Source organism: Vitis vinifera, chromosome 14, assembly GCF_030704535.1.
Source record: "Vitis vinifera cultivar Pinot Noir 40024 chromosome 14, ASM3070453v1".
NCBI lineage: Eukaryota > Viridiplantae > Streptophyta > Magnoliopsida > Vitales > Vitaceae > Vitis > Vitis vinifera.
This window is the reverse complement of record NC_081818.1, coordinates 29,573,679-29,600,057: the sequence shown is the minus strand read 5'-3', so window position 1 is coordinate 29,600,057 and position 26,379 is coordinate 29,573,679. Positions and strand designations below refer to the sequence as shown.

General features: G+C 34.6%; 2 protein-coding genes and 1 pseudogene across 2 annotated transcripts; all 3 read left to right on the top strand.

The window, feature by feature from the left end:
• The first annotated feature begins 3,983 nt into the window (after positions 1-3,983).
• Positions 3,984-10,919, top strand: LOC100854089 (amino acid transporter AVT1I). Its single transcript, XM_003633806.4, has 3 exons — positions 3,984-4,282; positions 9,606-10,217; positions 10,346-10,919. The coding sequence occupies exons 1-3, from the start codon at positions 4,120-4,122 to the stop codon at positions 10,858-10,860; spliced, it is 1,290 nt and encodes a 429-aa protein (XP_003633854.1). The 5' UTR covers positions 3,984-4,119; the 3' UTR covers positions 10,861-10,919.
• Positions 4,331-6,865, top strand: LOC104881697 (uncharacterized). The gene is made up of 2 exons (XM_059742881.1): positions 4,331-6,197; positions 6,479-6,865. The coding sequence occupies exons 1-2, from the start codon at positions 5,201-5,203 to the stop codon at positions 6,514-6,516; spliced, it is 1,035 nt and encodes a 344-aa protein (XP_059598864.1). The 5' UTR covers positions 4,331-5,200; the 3' UTR covers positions 6,517-6,865.
• Positions 10,920-12,105: 1,186 nt separating the features above from the next.
• Positions 12,106-23,492, top strand: LOC100854052 (structural maintenance of chromosomes protein 4-like; annotated as a pseudogene).
• The last annotated feature ends 2,887 nt before the right edge of the window (positions 23,493-26,379 follow it).

Below are 26,379 nucleotides of genomic sequence, written 5' to 3'. Positions count from 1 at the left end.
TATTGGTCTATATTGATCATATGCCTTTTAATAATCACATGCAATACAGTAGAGTTAAAAAAAAACTCTTTTATGTTTCGAACTCGGGATGTTTAAGGGAAAGAAAAATGATAAGGAAAGACAAAAGATAAAAATTTATAAAATTTCTCTTATCTTCTTTTGTTATCTATAGAAAATTTAGAAAAATAAAACTAAATTGCAGATGAATACACTTGCCCCACCTTTTCTTAAAATAATGGAAGAAAATCTAAGAAGCTTTTTTCTTTATCTTTTTACTTTTTTTTCCATGGTAACCAAAAAATAAATAAAAAAGAAAAGAAAAAAATAAATTTCTTAACATCTCATTTTTCTTCCCTTAGAACCCAATATAACATTACACCATGTTTGTTTCCAATGATTCAATTTGGAAGATATAAAAGTGATGACTACTCCAATAAATTCATCCATAAAGCTTTACAAAAATGAATTTACCCTACACTGTATCCAAGTATGATATGAACATTACTTTAGTTACCTTACTACAAGTAGGCATCTTAGGATGTTAGATTTCAATTATATTCTAAGAAATCTCTTCTTAATGCTATTACAAGAATACTTAGTTAGATATTTTAAAAAGTAATTAATCTAGGCTTATGGTATCCTAGGTGCACAAATTTTAATTTAATTCATATTTGGATGTAGATTTTTCCAATTGTAAAATTAATCGAAAAAACAAAAGTAATACTTGTCATTTTATAGGTACTCACTAGCATCTTAGTGTAGCCAAAAACAAAATTTCATTACATTATCTACTATAGAAGTACAATATATTACGTTTTTGTCCGTGTTGTATACTAGTCCTTTCATTTAATAGATGAAACAAACCTTGCATGACTTTAGTTTCCTATATAACTATGTGCCTATTAAATGTGAAAACATTAGTGCTATGAATGTTTCTATAATTTTGGTTCAACATGTGAAGGCTAAACTCATTGAAATTAAACATTACTTTCTTAGGGACCATGCACAAAAACATGATATTACACTTGGATTTGTTAGCACAAATTATCAATTAGTAGACATTTTTATTAAAACTCTTAATAAGGATAGTTTTATCACCAATAAAAGAGAATTAGATCTTATTAAAACTTAGATTTGATGCAATTGTGTTTGACCTAAAATGTCAAACAATTTCCTATTGAATAATGCATATGTGCTTGTCCTATTATCTTAATTTACTTATAAGAGTTTAAGATGTTATACAATGAGACTATCCAAAGAAATAGTGAATAGGTAGTTCTTAAATATATACATAAAAATTGATTTAAATTTTTTTTTTTTCAAGTTTTTTAATATGATGTAAGCAATTAATAAATGCACACAATAACTAATCACATAAATATACAAGTGATTTATGTGTAGAACTAAATTTTTCTTAATATATATGAAGAAATAGTTACATAATTTATTCTTAATAGTTGTTTTTTTTCCTTAAACTTACACTATCATTACCTATACTTATGTATGTGATATATTGATAGTCATTTAATTCTACCGTTCTATGTGAGAGAGTTTTTAAGTAAGTGAACTTTATTTGTGGAGCTTTGTAAAACTCTATTGATTCCTCAAACTAAATGTAAAGTTGAAGGATACATCGCCGGTTGAAGGATCCTCGATTGAGTATATAGAGGAGCACTTTAAGCATTTGATTGGAGCTTGTAGTCACGGAAACAAGGGGTTTGCATTGAATTACTATGTTAAATTATTGTTTACTTTCTCTTTTCTTATTCTCTAATAATTATGTGTTCTAAATTTATCTTATCACATCTTAATTTTTTTTTTTAAAAATTCATTAATATAATAATCAATAAAAATTGACTAAACTAGTTAATACTCTCTTTTAGGTATACTCTTAAGTTGAGTTAGCTTGAGATTGGACTTCATTATAAGAATCACCTTAAACAAACCTTTATTGAAATATGAAAATTCATGGCCTTCGTGGGAATGCCCATTAATTATTTTGAGTATATACTATAAGCTCCTAATGTTGTCACCTCATCTCCACCCTCTACCATATGTTTATGCGCCAATTTTATTATATAAAATGATTTTAATAAATTTGATGATAAACAAGGGAAAAAAAGAAAAATTAAAGATAAAAAATGAAAGAAAAAAAATTAAGTTTAATAATTTTTTTGCAAATTTCTCTCTCACAAATTTTTATGGTTTCATATTCTAGAAAAAATTATTATAAACCCCTCATGGATTATCTAAAGGATAAAATTAGTTGAGATAATCTTTGGTTACTTAGCTTTATATGTAGTGTGTTTCCCTCATTATTATATTCTGCTTCTTGGCTTACACATGTAACCAATTAAAATAAAATAATGTTAAGACAAAAAAAGTAGTAACTTTTAACTTAAATTATTGATTTGTACGATCCAATATGAATCACTAAATAAAAATTTTTAAAATACAATTAAATTAAAGCATAAAGAAATGATAGTAAAAATGAATTAAGAAATGAGACATAAAGTGAAATTAGAGCTTCAAATCTTATACGATGAAACTATTTAGAGGGGATGATAATTAGTTTTTTTAAGTGTAGCCTAAAAAATATATCAATTATAGTTTTTATATGTTTTTTTATTAGAATATAATTAATTAATAAAAATAAAAAACATTTAATTGTACAAAGGGAAATGCGATTTACATGGAAAACTATCTACAAAATATTCCAAAAATCTATGTAAAAACTATAAAGTCAAAAATCCTAAAATTAAAATTCATTAATTATGAAAAAATAGATATATAAATTTACTTGGTAGTTATTATTTATTGAGACTTATAGGTGCCTATATCTATTTTCACACCCGTGAAGTAACATCTCCTTACTTTTTAATAGTTTTCTCAACATTTTGAAAAGATGTGATATTACTACTTTAAACTTAACAACAAACTTTTTCTTTTATAAAGACAATGACTTAATGTGCAGGGTGCTCAAGCTAGGTAAGAAAAAGACATATACAAGGTCACAAAATGGATGTGATCAATTAAGATAATTAATGGTATGATTCACGTGGGATATACCCCATCATGTCAAAGATATTTTATGTTATCATTTTATAACTTAAGTCATAATTCATGAGTGATGCTATACTATCTTTAATATTTTATTTCTAGAATTTAGGTAAAAAATGTGTGTTAGAATAAGGACCTTATCTATTGATGAGAGTCATGTGAATACATCATAATTAGCATTTCATTGCATAATGTATATTTAAAATATTTATAAAAAAATTAATTCCAAGTTTTGGACGGTCACGCTAGGCTTGTCATATGCCACTTTAAAAGCAATATGAAATGCATGTTTGGAGTCCATTTAGAGAATTAAAAGCTTAATTTGTGACATTTTTCTTATAAAAATTAATTATCTTTATAAAGTTTTTAAAATTATTTTTAAAAATCTAGAAAATCACTTAAAAGGTAATTGTTTAATTTTCTTTAAAAATCACTTTATTTACTTTATATTATGTATATTAGCAAAATCATTATAAAAGCATTCTATATCTTTTTTTTATTTGCATCCAAATGTCAATGTATTAAAAGGGTTTCTTGTAAAAATGGTATCAATAAAATCATAAAAATGCTATAAAGTATCGTTACTAAAAACACTTTTTATGTATTTAGTCATTCTATATTTAGAGTCTATTTGATGATCATTTTAAAAATATTTTTAGCATAAAAAATCTTTTCAAGTAAAATAAAATATTTAACAAGATTTAAAAAAAAATTAAAAATTTAAAAATCACATGTAATATATATATTTTTAAAATATTTGATAAATGATTCTCTCCAAAGCATTTTTAGAAAACTTATTTTAACTTAAAAGTTTAACACACCATTAAGCTCTTTGATTTAAACCCTCGCTCTCGTGAATCAAGTTGGTTGAGAGGTGAGAATACATAAACACCATGAGATTTGTGTGCAATAGTTGTAAAGTTTCGCCCCTCAAGCTCCACAGTCCCCACCCAGTTGCCTATATTATTTCCAAGCTTCATTTCTCAAAACTATGTAACCCTAATCAATTTCATAATCTTCATAATCCTTTCCCTTCCTTTCTTTCTTAGTTTATGAGACATGGCGCCGGAGCAGCTTGATGGGTTTTCTCTCGCCTTCCCCCTTTTGCATGATGAGAGTCAAAACGTGGAGGACATGGAGTACTCCTCCACTGGCTGCAAGCTAGACTTGGGCTCTACCTCTTTCTTCAAGACCTGTTTTAATGGCCTCAATGCTTTATTAGGTTGTTTTTCTGATTCTGTAACTACTTTGTAAATGATAAACTGTGTTAAAGTATATTGTATTGTGGGCTCTAGGCCCAGGGGCCCAGTTAGGTTACTTGTATAGTACTTGTACTATACACTTGTACTACACCTTTGTACTACACTTGTACTACACCTTTGTACTGCACCCTTGTACTACACATATATGCCTCCTATATAAAGGCACTGATGTATACTCTTTTATTCACAGAATAGAATACAATTATTCTATATTTCTAACATGGTATCAGAGCCACTGCTCTGACCTCTTTTTTTTTTCTTCTTAGCAGTCTTGTCTTCATTAGTGTGACTTCCTTTTTCACTAAGCGCTTCCGCCATCACAACTGCCGCTGTAGCCTCTTGCCGTTGAACCTCCGACGTCATCCAGTCGTCATCCCTGGGTTCCGGACCTGCAACCGCAGTCATTAAGAAGTCTCACACTGCACAGACCACTGCCCCTTTGCATCATCGCTGCGAATATTGCTCCGATTTCACTTTTGAAGGTACCACTGAGATCGTCCAGCGCCGATCTACACATTCGTGGATATCTCGCCGCCATCGGAGACCGCACGCGCCCCTCAAAGATTCTGCAACGCCTCCACGCGCCTCCACGTGCCTTCACGCGCCCCCACGCGCCCCCACGCGCTGCCACATCAGCACTAGCTCGTCAGGCCTCCACGCGCTGCCACGTCAGCCCTAGCTGCGTCAGCATCCACTGATCTGCTGACGTCATCTCCAGTCGTTGACCGTTGACCATTGACCGTTGACCGTTGACCAGCGTTGACCGTTGACTTTGACCGTTGACCGTCCAATTGACTTTTTCCCCAGCCAGGTTCTCCTTACCTAGTTTTTCGTATAGATTTCATTTCTGCAGTCGGTTTTGCATATTGCATCCCTAAATGGATAAGAAGGATGTTTTTCTTCCTCGCCCCATCCATACTGTATTGGAGGGGACTAAAAATTACTTATCCTGGTCTCAAGCTACGCGCAGTTTTCTTAAGAGTCGCATGCTCTGGCATTATTGTACTGGTGCAATGACTATTCCTGTCAAAGGAGCAAGTGAAGAAGATGCTGTCTTTCTTAGTCGCATGATTGAATGGGATAGTCATAACCACATGATCCTCACATGGATCCGGAACACTTCCATTCCCTCTATTTCCAACCTATTGGGTAGCTTTGACGATGCAAAATCTGCATGGGATATGTTGACCAAAAGGTACTCCACTACTCATGGATCCATGAAATATCAGTTAGTGGTTGAATTGCATCAACTCAGGCAAGAACCGGGGCAATCCATCAATGACTATTATGATCAGCTTCGCTTCATTTGGGACCAAATTGACCTTTCTGATCCAACTTGGGGATGCTCCACAGATGCTCAGCAATATGCTACCATTAGAGATGAATTTCGCCTCTATGAATTCTTGATGTCACTTCACAAGGACTTTGAGCCCATTCGTGGTCAGCTGTTAAATCGCAGTCCTGCTCCCTCTCTTGATACTGCTGTGAATGAGTTGGTTAGAGAAGAAGCTCGTCTTGCAACCCTTCAAGCCCAGAATAAGCTCAATATTTTGGCTATTACTCCATCTACTCCACTCATAGAGCAACCTCAGCAATTAGGTGATTTTTCTGGCTCTAGCAATCGTCGCAAGCAAACCAACAAGAAGTTCTGCAACTATTGCAAGCGTCCTGGCCACACCATTGAGACTTGTTACCGTCGTAACAAATCTACTGCTGCTGTTGCTAATACTGCACCTACTCCGCCAACGGTTTCCACGTCCCAGTCTTCTGGATCTACTATCAACCTCTCTTCCACTGAACTACAGGAGATCATAGCTCAGGCTGTTCGTATGGTTGGTAATGCATCTCTTTCCACTGCCTTATCTGTTCTACCTGGTAAGTCTCAAACTTGGCTCTTTGATTCTGCCTGCTGCAATCACATGACACCTCACTCATCCCTGTTCACCAACCTTGACCCTGCACCACATCCTCTAAATATTCATATAGCCGATGGTTCCACCATGCATGGAAATAGTCTAGGTTTTGTTTCAACCTCTACCCTTTCTGTTCCTGGAGTCTTTCACGTACCTGACCTATCCTATAATTTGTGCTCTGTGGGACAATTAGCTGAACTCGGTTATCGCCTTATTTTTGACTATTCTGGGTGTATTGTACAGGATCCGAGGACGGGGCAGGAGCTTGGGACCGGTCCTAGAGTTGGGCGTATGTTTCCCGTGAACAATCTTCATCTTCCACCTGTTGCTCCTGTTTCTGTTGCTGCTGCAACAGCTGCAGTTTCTTCCTTACCTTCTCTTGCGCTTTGGCATTCTCGTCTTGGTCATGCACCATCTTCTCGGGTACAACAGTTAGTGTCTAGAGGTCTGTTGGGTTCTGTGTCTAAAGACAATTTTGATTGCACTTCATGTCAGTTAGGAAAACAACCAGCTTTGCCTTTCAATAACAGTGACTCCATTTCTAAAAGTATTTTTGAGTTAATTCATTCTGATGTTTGGGGACCTTCTCCTGTTGCTAGTATTGGTGGATCTCGATATTTTGTTGTTTTTATTGATAATTACTCTCGTTATAGTTGGATTTTTCCTATGAAATCTCGTTCTGAAATTTTATTAATATATAGCAACTTTGCAAAAATGGTTGAAACTCAATTCTCCAAACGTATCAAAACCTTTCGATCTGATAATGCTCTTGAATATACTCAACATGCATTTCAAACTCTGTTACATTCCTATGGCACTATCCATCATCTAACCTGTCCAGGTACCTCTCAGCAAAATGGTCGAGCCGAAAGAAAACTTCGTCATATTCTTGACACTGTTCGTGCTTTACTTCTTTCTGCCAAAATTCCTGCCCCATTTTGGGGTGAAGCCAGTCTTCATGCTGTTCATGCAATTAACCGCATTCCAAGTACTGTCATCCATAATCAGACTCCATATGAGCGTCTCTTTGGGTCACCCCCTAACTATCATCACCTTCGCTCCTTTGGATCCGCTTGCTTTGTTCTTCTTCAGCCTCATGAGCACAACAAACTTGAGCCTCGATCTAGACTCTGTTGTTTTCTTGGTTATGGCGAAACTCAAAAGGGGTATAGGTGTTATGATCCTGTTTCTCATCGTCTTCGCGTTTCTCGTAATGTTATCTTTTGGGAACATCGATTGTTTGTTGAACTCTCTCACTTTCGTTCTTCCTTGACTAACTCCTCTGTTTTAGAAATCTTTCCCGATGAGTCTCTTGTTCCTTCTGCAAATACTTTTGATCTTCATTTAGACTTCTCTCCAGATATCTTTGATGCTTCTCCTAGACAGGTTGCAGATGAACAGATTATTCACGAGCTACCCCACTTTGAGCCTGGGTCCCCTGCTCCTGCTCTGCCTGAAGATCCTCCACAAGACATTCCACCTCGCCACTCAACCCGGGTAAGATCCATTCCTCCACACCTCCTTGACTATCATTGTTACACTGCCCTTGCTACACTTCACGAGCCTCAAACCTATCGTGAGGCCTCTACTGACCCTTTATGGCAGATTGCAATGAAAGAGGAACTTGATGCATTAACCAAAAACCATACTTGGGACCTGGTTACTCTCCCTCCTGGACAGTCTGTGGTTGGTTGTAAGTGGATCTATAAGATCAAGACTCGCTCTGATGGATCCGTTGAGCGCTATAAGGCTCGTCTTGTTGCCAAAGGTTTTACACAAGAGTATGGGATTGATTATGAAGAGACGTTTGCTCCAGTTGCTCGTATCTCATCTGTTCGTGCTCTCTTAGCTGTTGCTGCTGCTCGTAAATGGGATCTTTTTCAGATGGATGTTAAAAATGCCTTCCTTAATGGGGATCTGAGTGAAGAAGTCTATATGCAACCTCCTCCTGGTCTCTATATTGAATCAAACAAGGTTTGTCATCTTCGACGTGCACTTTATGGTCTCAAACAAGCCCCACGTGCTTGGTTTGCCAAGTTCAGCTCCACTATTTTTCGCTTGGGTTACACCGCCAGTCCATATGATTCTGCCTTATTTCTTCGTCGTACTGATAAAGGCACTATTTTGCTTCTTCTCTATGTGGATGATATGATCATAACTGGTGATGACCTTAGTGGCATTCAAGAACTCAAGGATTTTCTCAGTCAGCAGTTTGAGATGAAAGATCTTGGACATCTCAGCTATTTCTTGGGTCTTGAAATTACTCATTCCACAGATGGTCTTTATATTACTCAAGCCAAGTATGCTTCTAACCTGTTGTCTCAAGCTGGGCTCACTGACAGCAAAACAGTTGACACTCCAGTTGAACTTAATGCGCATCTGACACCCTTGGGGGGGAAACCATTGTCTAATCCTTCTCTTTACAGACGATTGGTTGGCAGCTTAGTTTACCTCACAGTTACTCGTCCAGACATCTCCTATGCTGTTCATCAGGTGAGCCAGTATTTGTCTGCTCCACGATCAACTCACTATGCTGCTGTTCTGCGCATTCTTCGATACCTGAAGGGTACCCTTTTTCATGGCCTTTTCTACTCAGCCCAGTCTCCTCTTGTACTCCGTGCATTCTCAGATGCTGATTGGGCAGGAGATCCTACTGATCGCAGGTCCACTACAGGTTATTGCTTCCTCCTTGGTTCTTCTTTGATTTCTTGGCGAAGTAAGAAACAAACCTTTGTGGCCCGCTCCAGTACTGAAGCAGAATATCGTGCCCTTGCTGATACCACATTTGAGCTCCTTTGGCTAAGATGGCTCCTTAAGGATTTGGGTGTATCCACCTCCTCTGCTACTCCTCTTTATTGTGACAACCAGAGTGCTATTCATATTGCTCACAATGATGTCTTTCATGAACGGACTAAACACATCGAGATTGATTGTCATTTTATCCGTTATCATCTTCTCCATGGTGCTCTTAAGCTTTTCTCCGTCTCCTCCAAAGATCAACTTGCAGATATCTTCACCAAGTCTCTTCCTAAGAGACGCACTCGTGATTTAGTTGACAACCTCAAGTTGGTCTCACATCCACCTTGAAGTTGAGGGGGGCTGTTAAAGTATATTGTATTGTGGGCTCTAGGCCCAGGGGCCCAGTTAGGTTACTTGTATAGTACTTGTACTATACACTTGTACTACACCTTTGTACTACACTTGTACTACACCTTTGTACTGCACCCTTGTACTACACATATATGCCTCCTATATAAAGGCACTGATGTATACTCTTTTATTCACAGAATAGAATACAATTATTCTATATTTCTAACAAACTGAAAAAAAAAAAAAAAACTAACATTTTTCGTGTTAACTATCTTTGTAGGGATTGGGATCCTTTCGGTTCCATATGCACTTGCATCAGGAGGGTGGTTGAGCTTGATGCTTCTGTTTGTTATCACCCTTGCAACTTTCTATACAGGTTTGCTACTTCAAAGATGTATGGATGTTGATCTAAATATCCGAACTTACCCAGATATAGGTGAGCAAGCATTTGGGAAGAAAGGAAGATTAATGGTATCAATCTTCATGTATTTGGAGCTTTACTTGGTTGCAACTGGTTTTCTAATACTAGAAGGGGATAATCTGCATAATTTATTCCCCATGGTGGGATTTGAAATTTTTGGGCAAGTAATTGATGGTAGACAAAGCTTCATACTGATTTCTGGCCTTGTGATTCTGCCATCGGTCTGTTTCTACAATTTAAACATGCTTTCTTATATCTCAGCAAGCGGTGTTTTTGCTTGTATAATCATCCTTGGCTCAATTTTATGGACTGGAGTATTTGATGGAGTTGGATTTCATGGGAAAGGGACAACTCTGAATTGGAAAGGAATCCCTACTGCCTTCAGTTTATACGCTTTCTGCTATTGTGCCCATCCAGTCTTTCCTACTTTATACACTTCTATGAGAAAGAAAAACCAGTTTTCTACTGTAAGTGGAACATTACATGTTACTCTCTCTCTCTCTCTCTCTATATATATATATATATATATAGACACACACACGTACATTCATACTTGAGATGATGTAACTGATCTTCAATATTGTATTTTCTCATTGCAGTCTTGCTTGTATGCTTTATCTTCTGCACCATTGCTTATGCAGCAATGGCAGTTTTGGGGTACTTAATGTTTGGTTCAGAGGTGCAATCACAAATAACTTTAAACCTTCCAATTGAGAAACTTAGCTCAAGAGTGGCCATATACACTACTCTAGTCAATCCCATATCCAAATATGCATTGATGGTTGCACCAATTGTGAATGCTACAGAAAACTGCTTTCCAAACTACTGCAACAGAAGATCATTTAGCCTTCTAATAAGAACCGCTTTGGTGTTCAGTACTATCATTGTAGCTCTGACAGTCCCATTTTTTGGGTCTCTCATGTCCATGGTGGTAGCATTTTCGACTGTCACGGGTTCAATCTTGTTGCCGTGCTTATGCTACTTGAAGATTTCAGGCATTTACCACAAATTTGGAATTGAACTAGTGATTATGATTGGGGTTATGTTGATGGGTACTTCAGCTGGTATCATGGGTACCTACACATCCATAGTGGAAATAATAGGACAGTTGTGATTAAGCGTGTCTTCCTTTCTATATTGACAAAAATTTTGTAATCGAACTCCCAATGTGGTTAAGTGTGGAAATAAAAGTTTGTTCATGGCACGCGTGTGTATCCCTTTCTATTCATCATAAAATGTTTGTAATAACGTCTAACACAAAGTTTAGTATCAAACTCCCAATGGTACAAGAGCGATCGCATGAGTTTATTTAACTACTAGATTATCAAAATTAGTTTTGAATATTGTGATTAGTAAAATGATCTCGAGCTTGCTTTCCAATGTCAAAATCAAATCTCATGGCTAACACAAATTTGAGTCACACGAAAACAATTATGAGTTAGTATAATTGCATGTCCACACTAATACAATTATGAGTTAATATAATTCCAAGTCACATGAATATAACCGTGAGGTAATGAGCTAAATCTCATTCAATCCCAAGCCAATATAATCTCAAGCTGAATTTATGTCTACATTAATTGCAATGATGGGCACACCTAAATTGATTGTCCTGACTATTTGATCCTATGACACAAGAGACACTTGGGAAGCTGCACCCCGTAGCATGGATTTGATACCACTTATTATGGTTAACACATTAAACATGTCATCTAATAATTAATTTACTATCATTGAGGTCATGCTGAAAATTTTTATATAATTAGAGTTGCATCAAAGTAATTGAGGGCTAACACAAATATTGAGCTAATAAAATCTTGAGCTTATTTCCTAAATTTCAAGCCATATACCTATTAAGTTTATACCAAATCTCAAAGCTAACATAATTCCTAAGCCAAACACAATTTCGAGCTCATTTTTTTAAGTCAATACTAAATTTGAAGCACACAAGACTAACACAGGTTTTGATCAAATACATTCACTAGGATACTCTTTGAGCCATCATTTCCTCTTAGCATAATTGTTGCAAATATAACTTGCAATGCTTAACATACCAAAATTATTATTGATTTTATTTTTCAAACATTATCTTTTTTTTTTCTTTTAAAAAAAAGGTACATCTAATAAGTATTTTGGCTTCTATTTCTTATGATTTTAATTAGTTTTACTTTTACTTCTTCTAAAAGTTATCCAAGGGAATTAATCTCTTACAATATTGTGAAGATTACTTTTTTTTTTTTTTTTTAATTTGGTGAGATTTTAAAAAAAATAATAATAATATTCATTCTTAAAAACACACATTTAAAATACAAATTTTCAATTACTTCCAATTCATTAACCTTAATTTATCTTTCAAGGAATGGATAGGAATGTTAATAAACCGGTTTTTTATAATACCTATCCTAGCCCTAATAAGACAGGTTAGGAAAAATGATTAATCCATTGAGTTTAGGGCAAGTTGAGTATTGTCTTGTTCCACTCCGCCCCACCACATCTCGTTCCATCTATATATAATTAATAAAAAGTTGTTTAATTTAATTTTTTCATTTTATTTTTTAATACATTAAAGTTTTTTTTTTACCAGGGGTCGGAAAAAGCAGTTGCTCGTTTGGAAATGGAATTGACCAAAATCCTTAAAGAGGTAACACTTGAGAATAGATTCTGTGTCCATTCATCTGTATTTTGAGGGCATTTTTATTAAATATTAACTAAAAATTTTCTTCTGAAACAGATAGACAGTTTAAAGTCGCAGCATAGTTATCTTGAAAAACAGCTTGATTCCCTGAAAGCTGCATCAAAGCCAAGGAAAGATGAGCTAAATAGGCTGGAGGAGTTAAATAAAACTATATCTGCAGAAGAAAAAGAGATCGAAAGACTCATAGAAGGGTCTAAGCAGTTGAAGGATAAGGTGAGCTGGTAACTGAATTATATATCTATGTTACATTGGTACACTTGTGGGGTCTAGATGTGCCTAGGATGTAGAGGCTTGGCTAAAAAGGGATCTTGAGTGATATTTGGATACAACATAATGCAAGGAAAAGATAAGATAGAAGTCAATTAGAAGCAAAAATAATGCATCCTAGGTGTTAAGAGAAATCTCTTTCTTCTTTCTTTTGTCCTTTCTTTTTTTAAAAATTTCTATAATTAATGTCTGAAGCAAAATAGGACTAAATGATCCCACACTCATAACCTTGTCATGTCATCTTGACATGGGCACATTGAGTGAAGTCGAAATGTTTAAATGTCAAAGGATTACATTTGATTACTCTTGTAACACAATCAGTTCAGAACACAACACTACAAAAACAATTGAGCTGTGTTTCTGACTTGTTCTTATGTTATGGTATCCACTCCAAGACATTATGTAGATGTTCATTCTTCATAGAACTGAATACATGGGCAATGTGCAGAATTTTGCATTTGATTTGTTGATGGTGTTTGCTTGACCTTTCTCTAATTCTGTGTTTTCAAGGCTTTGGAGCTTCAGAGTAAAATTGAAAATGCAGGTGGTGAAGATTGAAATTGCAAAAGTCAAAAGTCAACAAAATTCAATTTGTAAGTATATCAATCAATCAGAAATTGCCAAATCCTGTAAATGATACTTCTTTTGATATGTGCTTCCTTCTTGTCGGGATATTGATAAAAGCAATACAGAGATCAATCGCCACAAGGTTCAAATAGAGACAGGTCAAAAAATGGTGAAGAAGTTGAAAAAGGGGATAGAAGAGTCAAAGAAGGAGAAAGACCGAGTGGTTGACGAGAAGGAGAAGTTGCATTTATCCCATAAAGATATAGAACAGAAGGCATTTACTGTTCAAGACAACTATAACAAAACACAGGAGGTTTGTTTTTATTTGTTTGGCATCGTTTATGATGAGTTACATGAGTGAGTTGCTTTATAACTGGTGAATATTTTTTTTTTCTTTCTTTTTTTCTATAGCTAATTGATCAGCATAAAGATGTATTGGATAAAGCAAAATCTGACTACGAAAAGTTGAAGAAAATCGTGGATGAGTTGAGGGCATCTGAGGTCTGGTGCCAATGAATGCATCTCTATATTTTCCTTTACTTGGTTTTGGTCAACTACTGTTTAAAACATTTTAGCAATTCTTTGGTGATATTCCAGGTTGATGCTGACTACAAATTACAAGACATGAAGAAACTCTACAAGGAGTTGGAAATGAAGGGAAAGGGTTACAAGAGAAAGCTTGACGAATTGCAAGTTGCTCTTGTGAAGCATATGGAACAGTATGCCTTGGTCTATGTGACCTCTAGAAATCTGTTATGTTTATGACTGAAAATGTCAACTATTTTTTTTTTTTTGGTTACAGAATTCAGAAAGATCTGGTGGACCCTGAAAAGCTTCAAGCGACACTGGCAGACAAGACTCTTACCGAGGATTGTGGCCTAAAGAGGGCCCTTGAAATGGTAGCATTGATTGAAGCACAATTGAAAGAGATGAATCCCAATCTCGATTCCATTTCAGAGTATGCATTTTCTCTGCTTTGCATATATGATGTAAGCTGAAATTTGTGTGGTTATGCATATTTTATTTGACAACTTCTCTAATTACTATAGATACCGGAGAAAGGTATGCAAGATCTTAACACGGTCACTCAAGAGCGTGATGATGTGAAGAAGCAATATGATGAATGGAAAAAGAGAAGGCTTGTCTATTTTACCTTGTTTATATTTTTTATTACTTGTCTTGCATGTTCCTGTTGATGTAACTTCTTTATGCTACTCAATTGGATATTTTTAGGATGGACGAGTTCATGGCAGGATTCCACACAATATCTTTGAAGTTGAAAGAAATGTATCAGGTTTGTAAACTGAGTGGTTTGAAACACCCTCTCCTTACACAAGGATGCACATGCAACCGTATAGTGCACGGACATTCTGGACAAATAAGTTTAGGTTATAACTGTTGTGTAGCCTCATTCACTTTTGTGGCTGGTTCCACTAGAGTGCTCTGTATAAATGGTCCTATTGAATATCTAATTTAGTTTTTGTAATGTTTTTTTTTTGGTCCTGGTCTTGCTGCACCGTGTGGGGGTACTTGATTAGGATCCTGAGCATCTTGAAACAATGGAAGATTGCATCTTCTTTCCTGGGCATTAACTTTTCAGGATTGCTTTCTTTCTTCTTTTAGCTTGTTTTATGTGAACTTTTAATGGTATAGTCATAGGAAATTTTAGACCACAATGATGCACAGCTTCATCCGCCACAAACATTTACTTTTCCTGATTCATCTTCCTCTAAAACTCAGTAGCCTAATTTGTCATGCTACTTTAATTCCTTCTATAGTAATGACACTGCTGGCAGTTGGGATTTCATAATTGGCTTTTACTTGTGCTGTGTTTTTTATTCTTTCTTTGTTTCTTTCTTTTCTTTTCTTTTCTTTCTTTCTGTCCTTCCTTTTTTTTAATGCAATAATTGTTCAATGCTTGTCCCTTAATGCACTTGCTACAGATGATCACACTAGGAGGTGATGCGGAACTTGAACTTGTTGCAAACTTATCAGGTGGTGAAAAGGTAATATCTAGAATCCACTGATTGTGCTATGTTGAGATATTAGGATATTAGCTATACAAATCCTTGTAATCATTCTTTCCCATTCTTAGGTGATTATGCTTGATTATAGTGCTTGATTATAGGTGGTCAACATAATTAACAGATATGATTGTATAGCTGTATAGCTTGCCCTCTATATATACTTTGTACGTGAACAAATGAAAGTATGAATGAAAAACCACCATTCATCAAATTGAAGTTGGTATCAAAGCCAACCTTAGAAACCTCTTTTGAGACAAAATCCCTTGCAAACTTCCACAAAATAATAGGAGACTGTTGACAAAGATCATCAACCTCTTTTCGTGTATACCTGCACCACGCCAAAGATCAGTGCCATTTCTTGCTCCGACATCGGTCATCATCGATCTACAAATTTGTTAAAGAAGAACAAGCGTCGAGGAAAAGTGTGTGTCATATTTATATTTTAATTTGCTTATCAAAAAAAAAAAAAAGGTGAAAAAAATACTATTGTTTTTCAATCTGAAGGTACTTTTAATCCAGGAATTATTTTGACTGAATCAAACTATGACGTTTGGTCACAACTCGTGGAAATGCATATTACCGAATGGGAAAAACTTTCCTACATTCGAGGTAAGACAAAGCCACCAAAAGAGTCGAAAATGGATATGAAAAATGGTATGCAGAGAATCAAAAGGTGAAGAGATGGTTGTTAATGTCCATGAGTCCAGAAATTATGAAGCGTTATTTACGCTTACCCACCACTCAAGAAATTTGGAGTGCATTATCAAAGGCCTTCTATGATGGAAGTGATGAATTACAAGTTTTCACTCTGAATAAAAAAGCCTTCATTGCCAAACAAAGTGGCAGGTCTCTTTCTGAATATTATGGAGAGTTAACTAAGATTTTTTGCTAATTAGATCATCGGGATAAGGTAGTCATGAAAGACCCTGATGACATTGTAGCATACTGGAAATCCATTGAACAACAACGGGTGCACATCTTTCTTGCTGGATTGAATGGTGACTTTGAGCAAGTTTGAGGAGAGATTCTATGCAAAGATCCTATTCCCGATTTGGAAAAATGCTATGCACTGATTCGACGAGAGGCAGTGCATCATGCTAGTATGAAAGCAGAATCTGACAATACTGACACCTCAGCTATGGTAATCCGACAACGATCAACCCAGAATTGGCAGGACCAATCCAAGACCAACCATCCTAAGACAACCCCTAATATTGATAAGTCAACCTTCAAATGTACTCATTGCAATAAGACTGGTCATACCAAGAGTCATTGCTTTGAACTTGTGGGATATCCAGACTAGTGGGATCATAATCGTGATTAACGGAAGAAGGATTCCAAAAAAACCTTGACTACAACTGTTGCTGAAATAAAAACAGAGGATAATATTGTTGAGAAAGCCTCTACATTGGTAGCCACTACAGATTATGGTGGTAAGGTTTTAAATACTTCTACACCTGTTATTAATAGTACACAGAGAATTGATTTTGGTGCTACAGATCATATGATTTTTTATTCTAGACAGGTCTCACCTCTTAAACCTTCCTCACAAAAAATTGTTTCTACAACCAATGGTAACACAACCCCAGTCATTGGGGAAGGATCCTTAACTCTTATTGATACTCTGAATTTGGATTCTGTTTTAGTTGTTCTATATTTCGATTACAATCTTTTGTTAGTTTCTCAAATCATTGCAGCCTTATCTTGTATTGTTATTTTTTTGCCTGAATTTTGTGTTTTTAAGGACATTCAAACAAGACGGACGATTGGTTGTGGTATTAAGTGGGGAAAACTCTATTACTTGGATTTGCAGTCAAAGGATTCCAATAAGTTACGACAAACCTTGATGACAGATGAGTCTAAGGGGGAGAAGAAAAAGTCTAAAATTTGGTTGTGGCATCGACGTCTAGGACATGCTTCCTTTGGTTATTTTAAAAAATTGTTTCCTAGTTTGTTTGCAATGAGTGATGTTTCTAGTTTCCGTTGTGATATTTGTGAATTGGCTAAAAGCCATCGTGCTTCGTTTTCGTTAATTTTGAATAAAAGTCCGCTTCCTTTTATGGTTATACATTCTGATGTTTGGGGCCCATCCAAAGTCCTAACTTTGAGTGGATCGCATTGGTTTGTTACTTTTATTGATGATTATACCAGAATGACCTGGTTATACTTGATGAAGACCAAAGATGAAGTGAACTTATTGTTTCAAAAATTTCATAAAATGATTGGAACTCAGTACAATGCAAAGGTTCGGGTTTTGCATAGCGATAATGGTGGAGAATATCAGAGTTTTGATCTTTAGAAGTATTTAGAAGGACATAGCATCATTCATTAGACTACTTGTTCCAATACACCCCAGCAAAATGGAGTCGTTGAATGTAAAAATCAACACTTGTTAGAGGTTGTTCATGCTTCCTTGATAGCAGCAAAAATGTTGATATCTTATTGGGGAGAAGCAATCACATCTGCCGCATACTTGATCAATCGAGTACTTTCTAGCTCAATTGACTTCCAAACACCTCTCCAAGCTCTTACTAATGTCGTGGTTGCCCCAACCGTCCCAAATCTACCTTCTCGTGTTTTTGGTTGCGTGGCATTTGTGCATCTACACAAACACCAACGCACCAAGTTAACTTATCGTGCATTGAAATGTGTGTTTGTTGGATATACATTGCACCAAAAAGGAAATCGATGTTACCATCCTCCAACTCGACGAATGTTTATTACAATGGATGTGGTGTTTCATGAAGATTCGATGTATTTTTCATTTGAGTCTGAACTTTAGGGGGGGTACCATAAGGAAATTCAGACTCTCGATTATGATTATCATATCTTTAAGGAGGATGAATCTGGACAATCTGAACTAGTAAACCAAGAAGCGGGTGAATTGGATATGAGTGGTACAACTTTGGAATCAAGTAGTAATGACCACCCAGAAATTGAAGAAGTGATAGAAGATGGAAGAGACAGTACAATTGAACCATCACCACCATCTGAACAATTTGGGTCCGAAGATGCCTTCACTGAAATACCAAACCAATTGTCGTCTACTGAGGGTATTCTTAATTTGGAACCTGATCCATTCATGAAACGGTTACCACACCGTCATAATAGAGGTATTCCTAAACCCACATATGAACTTGAATTGTCTATCAAAGTCAAATATCCCATGAGCAACTATATGTCTAACCATCGTTTGTCTGAATCAAATGAGTCATTTGTAAATCAATTATCTACTGTAGTTATTCCTAACAGTGTGCACGAAGCCTCAACTAATCCAAGGTGGAAAGCAGCCATGAATGAAGAAATGAAATCATTGTAGAATAATGAAATATGGGAACTCGTAGAATGTCCACCAAGAAAGAAGTCAGTTGGGTGTCGTTGGATCTATACTGTGAAGTACAAGGCAGATGGTAGTATTGAACGATTTAAAGTAAGACTGGTAGCAAAAGGGTACACTCAAACTTATGGAATTGACTACATAAAGACATTTGCACTTGTAGCTAAGATCAACACAGTTCGAGTATTACCGTCTTTAACTGCAAACTTGAATTGGCCATTACAATAGTTTGATGTGAAAAATGTCTTTCTGATGGCGAGTTATCTGAAGAAGTATATATGGATCTTCCACCATGATGCATGGTGTCAGAAAAGCAATGTCAGAAGGTGTGCAAATTGAAGAAGTAATTGTATGGGTTGAAGCAATCCCCGAGAGCATGGTTTTGAAGGTTCACAAAGTCAATGAGAGCTTTTGGCTATCGTCAAAGTAATTCAGATCACACTTTGTTCTTAAAAAAATAACATGGTAAGATTACAACACTCATCGTATATGTGGACGACATGGTAGTTACAAGAAATGATCCTGAAAAAAGAAAAGCTCTGTAGAATTATATGTCTAGAGAATTCGAAATGAAAGATCTAGGTTCTCTGAAATACTTTCTTGGGATTGAAGTTTCTCGATCAAATGAAGGAATTTTTCTATCTCAAAGAAAGTATGCCTTAGATTTTTTACAGGAGACTAGAATGTCGGGATGTCAACCTGTTGATACACCAATAGAAGGTCTGAAATTGTGTGTTGAGCCTAATCAAGTATCAACCGATAAGGAAAGATACTAGAGACTTGTGGGGAGGTCCTATAATGTTGTTTGATTTTGTTGCATTCAGACCTCAGCTTGTTGGCTCTTGTTTTTGCTCTTCATCACTACAAACCCATCCCACTTTATGTTATGGATGAGATTGATGCTGCTCTAGGTACTACAAATTGGATTGATGAGCTTTAATTTTTGAATGCCATTTATTTTCTAAAATTTTATATTATGTTTCTCCCTTATTTGGTTCATATGCTGTGGCAGATTTCAAGAATGTTTCAATTGTAGGACACTATGTGAAAGACCGAACAAATGATGCACAATTTATAATCATAAGGTAGATTGGATGGGATGTTGAATTATCACTAAACTTACTACATATTATTTTTTTCAAGTTTTTCCTTATTTTGGGTGTCTTACAAATTGCAGCCTTAGAAACAACATGTTTGAGCTGGTGGATCGACTTGTTGGGATTTATAAAACTGACAATTGCACTAAGAGCATTACCATCAACCCTGGGTCTTTTGTAGTTTGTGAAAAAAACTACTTAGGGTCTAGTATGCATCATTCAATCCTAGGTCAAACCTTTTTTGCCTGTATCGATGCCATATTACCTCACAAATGTTGGTCACATGTTTATTGGAGAATGCCTTTTGATATCTATTGTATTGCAATTGATTGAGTTGTGTAATTAATGTCTACGAGACAAACACATATATGGACATGTTTCTTAGTTGCAGTTTTTTTATTAGGTCAGGAATGTCTGACTAGATGTACTAATATGTTCTGATGCCCACTTATTGATCGCTTAAATAATGCTTTTGAGAGAGAAAGTTTTTGTCATTTTGCCTTTTCATTTTCAATTTTTAATGACTAAATTCTTTCAATCAATACTATAATACATCATATGCATGTAGATATAAAACGTACAACAGATACAAGCTCTTATGGGCATCAAGGGCAAACTAAATGCCATAGGCTTATTAGCTTATAGTATTCATCATCATTTATAGATTGAGTCTTATTATAGATGATTCAGAGGATCTTTTCTGGAAATCTCCCAAGCATTGCTCCTCATTATGCTTAGTTTGAGTGAAAATGAGTGAGAAGATATTGCTTGCACTGGCTTCTCTGTGACCCGAATCAAATTAAAGGACCATGTCCCCAGTAGTGTGCCTGATACTGGTCCAACCGCATACACCCAAATCCCCTTGTAGTCAGCACTGGCAATCGCTGGCCCTAGAGTTCTTGTTGGGTTCATAGAGCCACCTGATACTGGTTTGCAAATGACTATGCTATCAGTTAGTTCCATGGCTTCAGAGTATGGAATCAAAATGCTTGCTATGGGTTCATGTGCTTACCCTGCCAAGATGGAAGTTATTGTAGGAAGAGTGTAAATAATTTCTATTTTTATTTTTGGAAATTAATTTTAATTTAATTTAATTTATTTTATTTTATTCTATTAATCTTATATTTTTGGGAAGTGTCCTATTGAGAATTATTTTTTATTTTATTTTATTCTATTAGTGTTATATTTTTGGGAAGAGTCCTTTTGGGATTGTGCTAGTGGAGTCTCATTCATTTTATAAGTAGAATCACCTTCCACTTTGTATCATCTTCTAATTACAAGTAGATTCCCATTGGGACTGTGTTAGTGGCCTATAAAAGCAAGTCACCCTTCTCTATACATAGATACCAATTTTTTAGAATTTTTTTTTTCAGAGAGTTTTTTAGGGAGTATTTTCATACAACTATTTGGAGGAATTTATTCAAAAACCTGAGTTATACACATCTCGCTTTCAGAGTGCACCCAAGGTGAGATCTGACTGTTGAATCCTGAAAGTAGACCACTGATACCCTAGTGCACCAAGTTCGTCTTCGAGGAGGGTGGATCTATTTTAAGGACAGTGTTTGTCACGCCTCAACTGACAAGTTTTTCTTTTTATTCATTATGTTCTTTGTTTGTGTAATTTGGGCTAGTATTTTGTTTCCATACCCTTAAATTCCAACAATCTTGAAATATATCCAAATGGAACCTTCCCTAGTTCACACCTGTCTTGACACCTCTAAAATTGATCCCTTCAATGAGACATTCTTTAAGAGATGACAGGAAAGAGTTTTCTCTGCAATTGATGTGGTGAACTTGGGACACATTTTGACTAACCTAAAACTAGAAGATGGTTCTCATCTGTTACCAACCTGGAAAACTGGTAAAACTCCTTATGAGTTATGGAAGGGTTATGCACCTAATATAGCATAACTAAAAGTGTGGGGGTGTTTAGCTAAAGTTCTTCTCCCTAAACCTAAAAGATAAGGACCTTAGATCCTACAAAGAAGCTATAACTTCTCCTGATGCACCATTATGGAAGAAGGCCATTAACAGTGAAATCGAATCAATAATGTATAACCATACCTGGGAGTTAGTAGATTTACCCCCTAGTGCAATGACTATTGGTTGGAAGTGGATCTTTAAAAGAAAGTTAAAACAAGATAGGTCCATAGAGAAGTATAAAACTCGTTTAGTTGCCAAAGGCTTTAAACAAATGAAGGATGTAGATTACTTTGACACATTTTCCCCTGTGACTAGAATAACATCAATTAGAGTATTGATTGCTCTAGCTTCCATTCATAATTTGATGATACACCAAATGGATGTTAAGACCGCATTCTTGAGTGGGGATTTGGAAGAGGAAATTTATATGGATCAACTTGAGGGTTGTGTAATTCCAAGGAAGGAGAAAAAGGTGTGTAAGCTGGTTAAATCGCTATATGGGTTAAAACAAGCTTCTAAACAGTGGCATAACAAGTTTGATCATGTGTTAGTAACTAATGGATATTCCATTACTAATGCTGATAAGTGTATCTATAGCAAGTATGAGGATAACACATGTGTAGTCATCTTTTTTTATGTTGATGACATGCTGATCTTTGGAACTAACCTAAAGGGTTTTCTCTGCAATTGATGTGGTGAACTTGGAACACATTTTGACTAACCTAAAACCAGAAGATGGTTCTCATCTATTACCAACCTGGAAAACTGGTAAAACTCCTAATGAGTTGTGGAAGGGTTATGCACCTAATATAGCATACCTAAAAGTGTGGGGGTGTTTAGCTAAAGTTCTTCTCCCTGAACTTAAAAAAACGAAAACTAGGTCCTAAAACCTTTGATGCAATGTTGGTAAGTTCAGGAGCACCCTTGAAGTTGTGGGGGGAGGTTATCCTATTCGCATGCCATATTCAAAATAAAATACCTTACAAGAAATTCCTAGGTTTTAAGTTTGATATGAAAGACCTAGGAGAGGCAAATGTGATTCTAGGAATTAAAATAACTAGAACACCTAATGGGCTTAAACTTTCTCAAGAGCACTATGTTGAAAAGATCCTAAGGAAGTTTGAACACTTTGATTGTAAACCAGTGTCAACTCCTTATGATCCCAGCTCACAACTGAAGAAAAATAGAGAACATAGTGTTACCCAAATAGAGTATGCTTAAATCATAAGGAGCCTAATGTACTTAATGAATTGTACCAGACCTAACATTGCTTATGCAGTAAGTAGATTGAGTCGGTACACCTAAAGTCCTAATTAGGACCATTGGACTACTGTTCATAGAGTCTTTAAGTATTTGAGAGGCACCATTAACCATGGTTTGTGCTTTAGTGGATTTCCAAGTGTCCTTGAAGGATTTAGTGATGCAAATTGGATTTTAGATTCAGATGAGATGAAATCCACTAGTGGATATGTTTTCATTCTTGGTGGAAGTGCAGTTTCTTGGAAGTCTGCCAAGCAAACTTGCATTACTCGGTCTAATATGGAGGCTGAGTTTATTGCCTTAGAAAATGCAAGTTTTAAGGCTGAGTGGCTTAGAAACCTCTTAGCAAATATCCCTTTATGGACGAGACCAGCCCCGTCTGTGTCTATGCATTGTGATAGCCAAGCTACAATTGCTAAGGCTAAGAGTAAGATATTTAATGGGAATAACAGACATATACGCCTAAGGCACAATATTGTGCGACAACTGCTTGAAACAAGGGTTATATCCCTAGAATTCGATTGGAATCAACCAATGAACATGATTCGAGGTTACCTTGATGTGAGATGGTAAGAGTCCAACCTTGAGTGAGTTTAATATATATTGCTTAATAATCTTAAAAAATGTATTGTTAATTGAAAGTGATTTTGATGTACATTGTTGACCCATCGACTAAGAGCTTAGATCAAATTGGAAACTTATTGTACATCTTGTATTAAGTATTGATAACTCTTAAATTTTCATTCTTGTGACACCCCAACTAGGAACTTAGGTTATTTTGTAATTTAATTTAAGGTAATAAATAATTGGGTTATTTAAATATAGAATGGTTTTAATTTTGGTTTGGGTTTAAGTTATCCAAAGTTGTTTATAGGTCAATTAAATTAGGCCAGACATTCAAATTCAACTATTAGGCTCATGTATTAAGATTTAATTGAATTAGAAAATAAATAAATAAATAAATAGAAAGGGTAGGATGACCTTTTCCTATTAGAAACCCTATATATTTTGGGACAAAAATAATATTTTCCTTATTTTTATGTGAAGGTCTTTTAACAAAATTACTTAAATATATGCAAAAACTTATAAAAAAATTGATCTTTTCAAAAAGGTCAAACCAGACAGAGCCTCTCAGTCTTTTGTAAGTGGTCATGGTAGAAAAGGTTGAAGAATTTGGACTTGTTTAAATGGAATGAATTGGTGACACTTTAACAATAGCCTCAAAAACAGATTTACTTTCCAACCCAAACTATGCACTATTTTCAGTGTTGAATGGATTGAATTTGGACATAAAATCTAAGGCAATCTTTTGGAAAATATTTTTAAAATGAGCTTTCTATTCTTTAGAGTAAAAAAAAAAAAAAAATCAGAAAAAACACGATAAACAATTGAAAAATAGAAAATAAGGCGTTTAAAAATTTTTTTTTTTTAGTTATTTTCATTTTTTTAAAAATAATTGTACAAACACAATTATTAAAAATAAAGTATTAGATATAAAAGTTATTTTTTAGGTTAAGTGTATATCAAGTTTTTCTCAATAAATGTTTTTCTAGAATTATTTTAAAAAATAGTTTTTATTGAAAAAATAAAAAATATATAAAAAATAAAAAAAATAGATTTTTGTCCTTAAAAATAAAAAATGAAATATTTTTAAATAATATATTTTAATTGTTTTTTAAAATTATTTAAAAAAATAATTATATAGATATAAAGAATGATTAAATAGGACGAAGAAATTAAAAAGTAAACAAACTTTTATATTACAAAATAATTTTTGAATATTTTCGAAACAGAGGAGGTCGGTTGGTGTACTAGAGCAACTAGAGCCATTGTTGGTAGTCTTTGAAAGTTCGTGGGAAATGTCCATGAATTTGAGTGAGATGCTGTACGCTCCTGTTGTTGTCACCTCATCTCAAGTCTCAGCCCACTTCACATTTCACATGCCGTCTTCATTATCATCAATTTCTCCACATTTTAATTTCTCTACACGTTCACATGCCAAGTTCATTATCATCGATTTTGTTTTCCATGAATTTGAGGTGCTGCTAACGTGGAATTCTTGTTTCTTTATACAATATTGAGAGGTCGTTCGACACTGGTTATAGGAATCGCTTTTAATATTTTTAATACTTGAAAATTTTTATCATTTAAGTATTAAAAATAGTAAAAACGCTTTCTATAATCACTCTCAAACGCACTCTAAAAATATATTTATTAATGATTCTTGGAAGTGTTCCTAATATCTTTAATACTTTGAAAAATGAAAATTTTCAAGTATTAAAAAGATTAAAAACACTTTTTAAAATTATTGTCAAACACACTCTAAATATGTGTACTTAGTGATTATAGAAAGTGTTTTTAGTTTTTTAATACTTACAAGATAAAAATTTTCAAGTGTTAGAAAGACTAAGAATCCGTTTGATAGTGATTTTAGGAAGCGCTTTTAATATTTTTAATACTTGAAAATTTTTATCATTCAAGTGTTAAAAATGTTAGAAACGTTTTTTAGAATCATTATCAAATAAACTTTAAAAATATGTTTGACAATTATTTTAGGTAATTTTTATTTTAACTTTTCTAATAATACTTGAAGATAAAATTTTCATGTGCTAAAAGGTTAGAAGCACTTCTTAGAATTACTAACAAACACAATGATAGAGAGTTTGTTTGGTAATTGTTTTTGAAAATTATTCTAAAAAATTGTATTTGAGAACAGTTTTTGAAAATTGTTTTATGATTTTTATAGAACAAAAATATGTTTGAAAACCTAAAATATTTTTAATCTATTTTTAATATTTTTAAAAATAATTTTTATATGTAGTATTTCATTTTTAATCATTCTACATGTTTGTATAATTATTTCTTAAAACAATCATCAGAAAACAAGTGAAAATAACAAAAAATAACTAAAATATGTTATATGAAAACATCATATTTTATATTCTTAAGATTAGAAAATAAAAAATAGTTTTTAGTTGTCAAACGTGTTTCTTGTGTTCTTTATTCTAGAAAATAAAAATATATCCTAAAAAACAGTCCCAAATAGGCTCAATGTAAAACTATGACTTTTTTTTTTTTTTTTTTTGGCCTATAAACCATGAGTAGAAAAACCCTTATAGTATCATATAAATAGAATATAATAGCATGACACTGCTCTAATTGAATCTTTGTCCAAGTATTTCCATAGAAGTGTAATTAAAACAGTTGTATTATTTCAAAATTTGTGAGTAAAGTTAGAAAATATATTCCATATAAAAGCTCCATCTCCTGGTTGGTTGGCTTAGTTATTGAAATCCATCAAAAGGCATATGACAAACCATTATTTTTACCTAATATCCCCACTTGCTTTTTGAAGCCACAACTTTGATTATTGTTGACTATCGATAATTCATTGATGTTAACATATAAGCAGCTATATCCAATGTACAAATGTGTGCATGAGGTTGGGTTTTCAAGATCA

Excerpts from the sequence above, each read along its gene's own strand:
- LOC104881697 (XM_059742881.1), top strand. The coding sequence starts at position 5,201 with ATGGATAAGAAGGATGTTTTTCTTCCTCGCCCCATCCATACTGTATTG. Across the intron at positions 6,198-6,478 it reads TGCCTTATCTGTTCTACCTG|GATCCGAGGACGGGGCAGGA; the intron begins GTAAGTCTCAAA and ends TGTATTGTACAG.
- LOC100854089 (XM_003633806.4), top strand. The coding sequence starts at position 4,120 with ATGGCGCCGGAGCAGCTTGATGGGTTTTCTCTCGCCTTCCCCCTTTTG. Across the intron at positions 4,283-9,605 it reads TGGCCTCAATGCTTTATTAG|GGATTGGGATCCTTTCGGTT; the intron begins GTTGTTTTTCTG and ends CTATCTTTGTAG. Across the intron at positions 10,218-10,345 it reads AAACCAGTTTTCTACTGTAA|TCTTGCTTGTATGCTTTATC; the intron begins GTGGAACATTAC and ends TTCTCATTGCAG.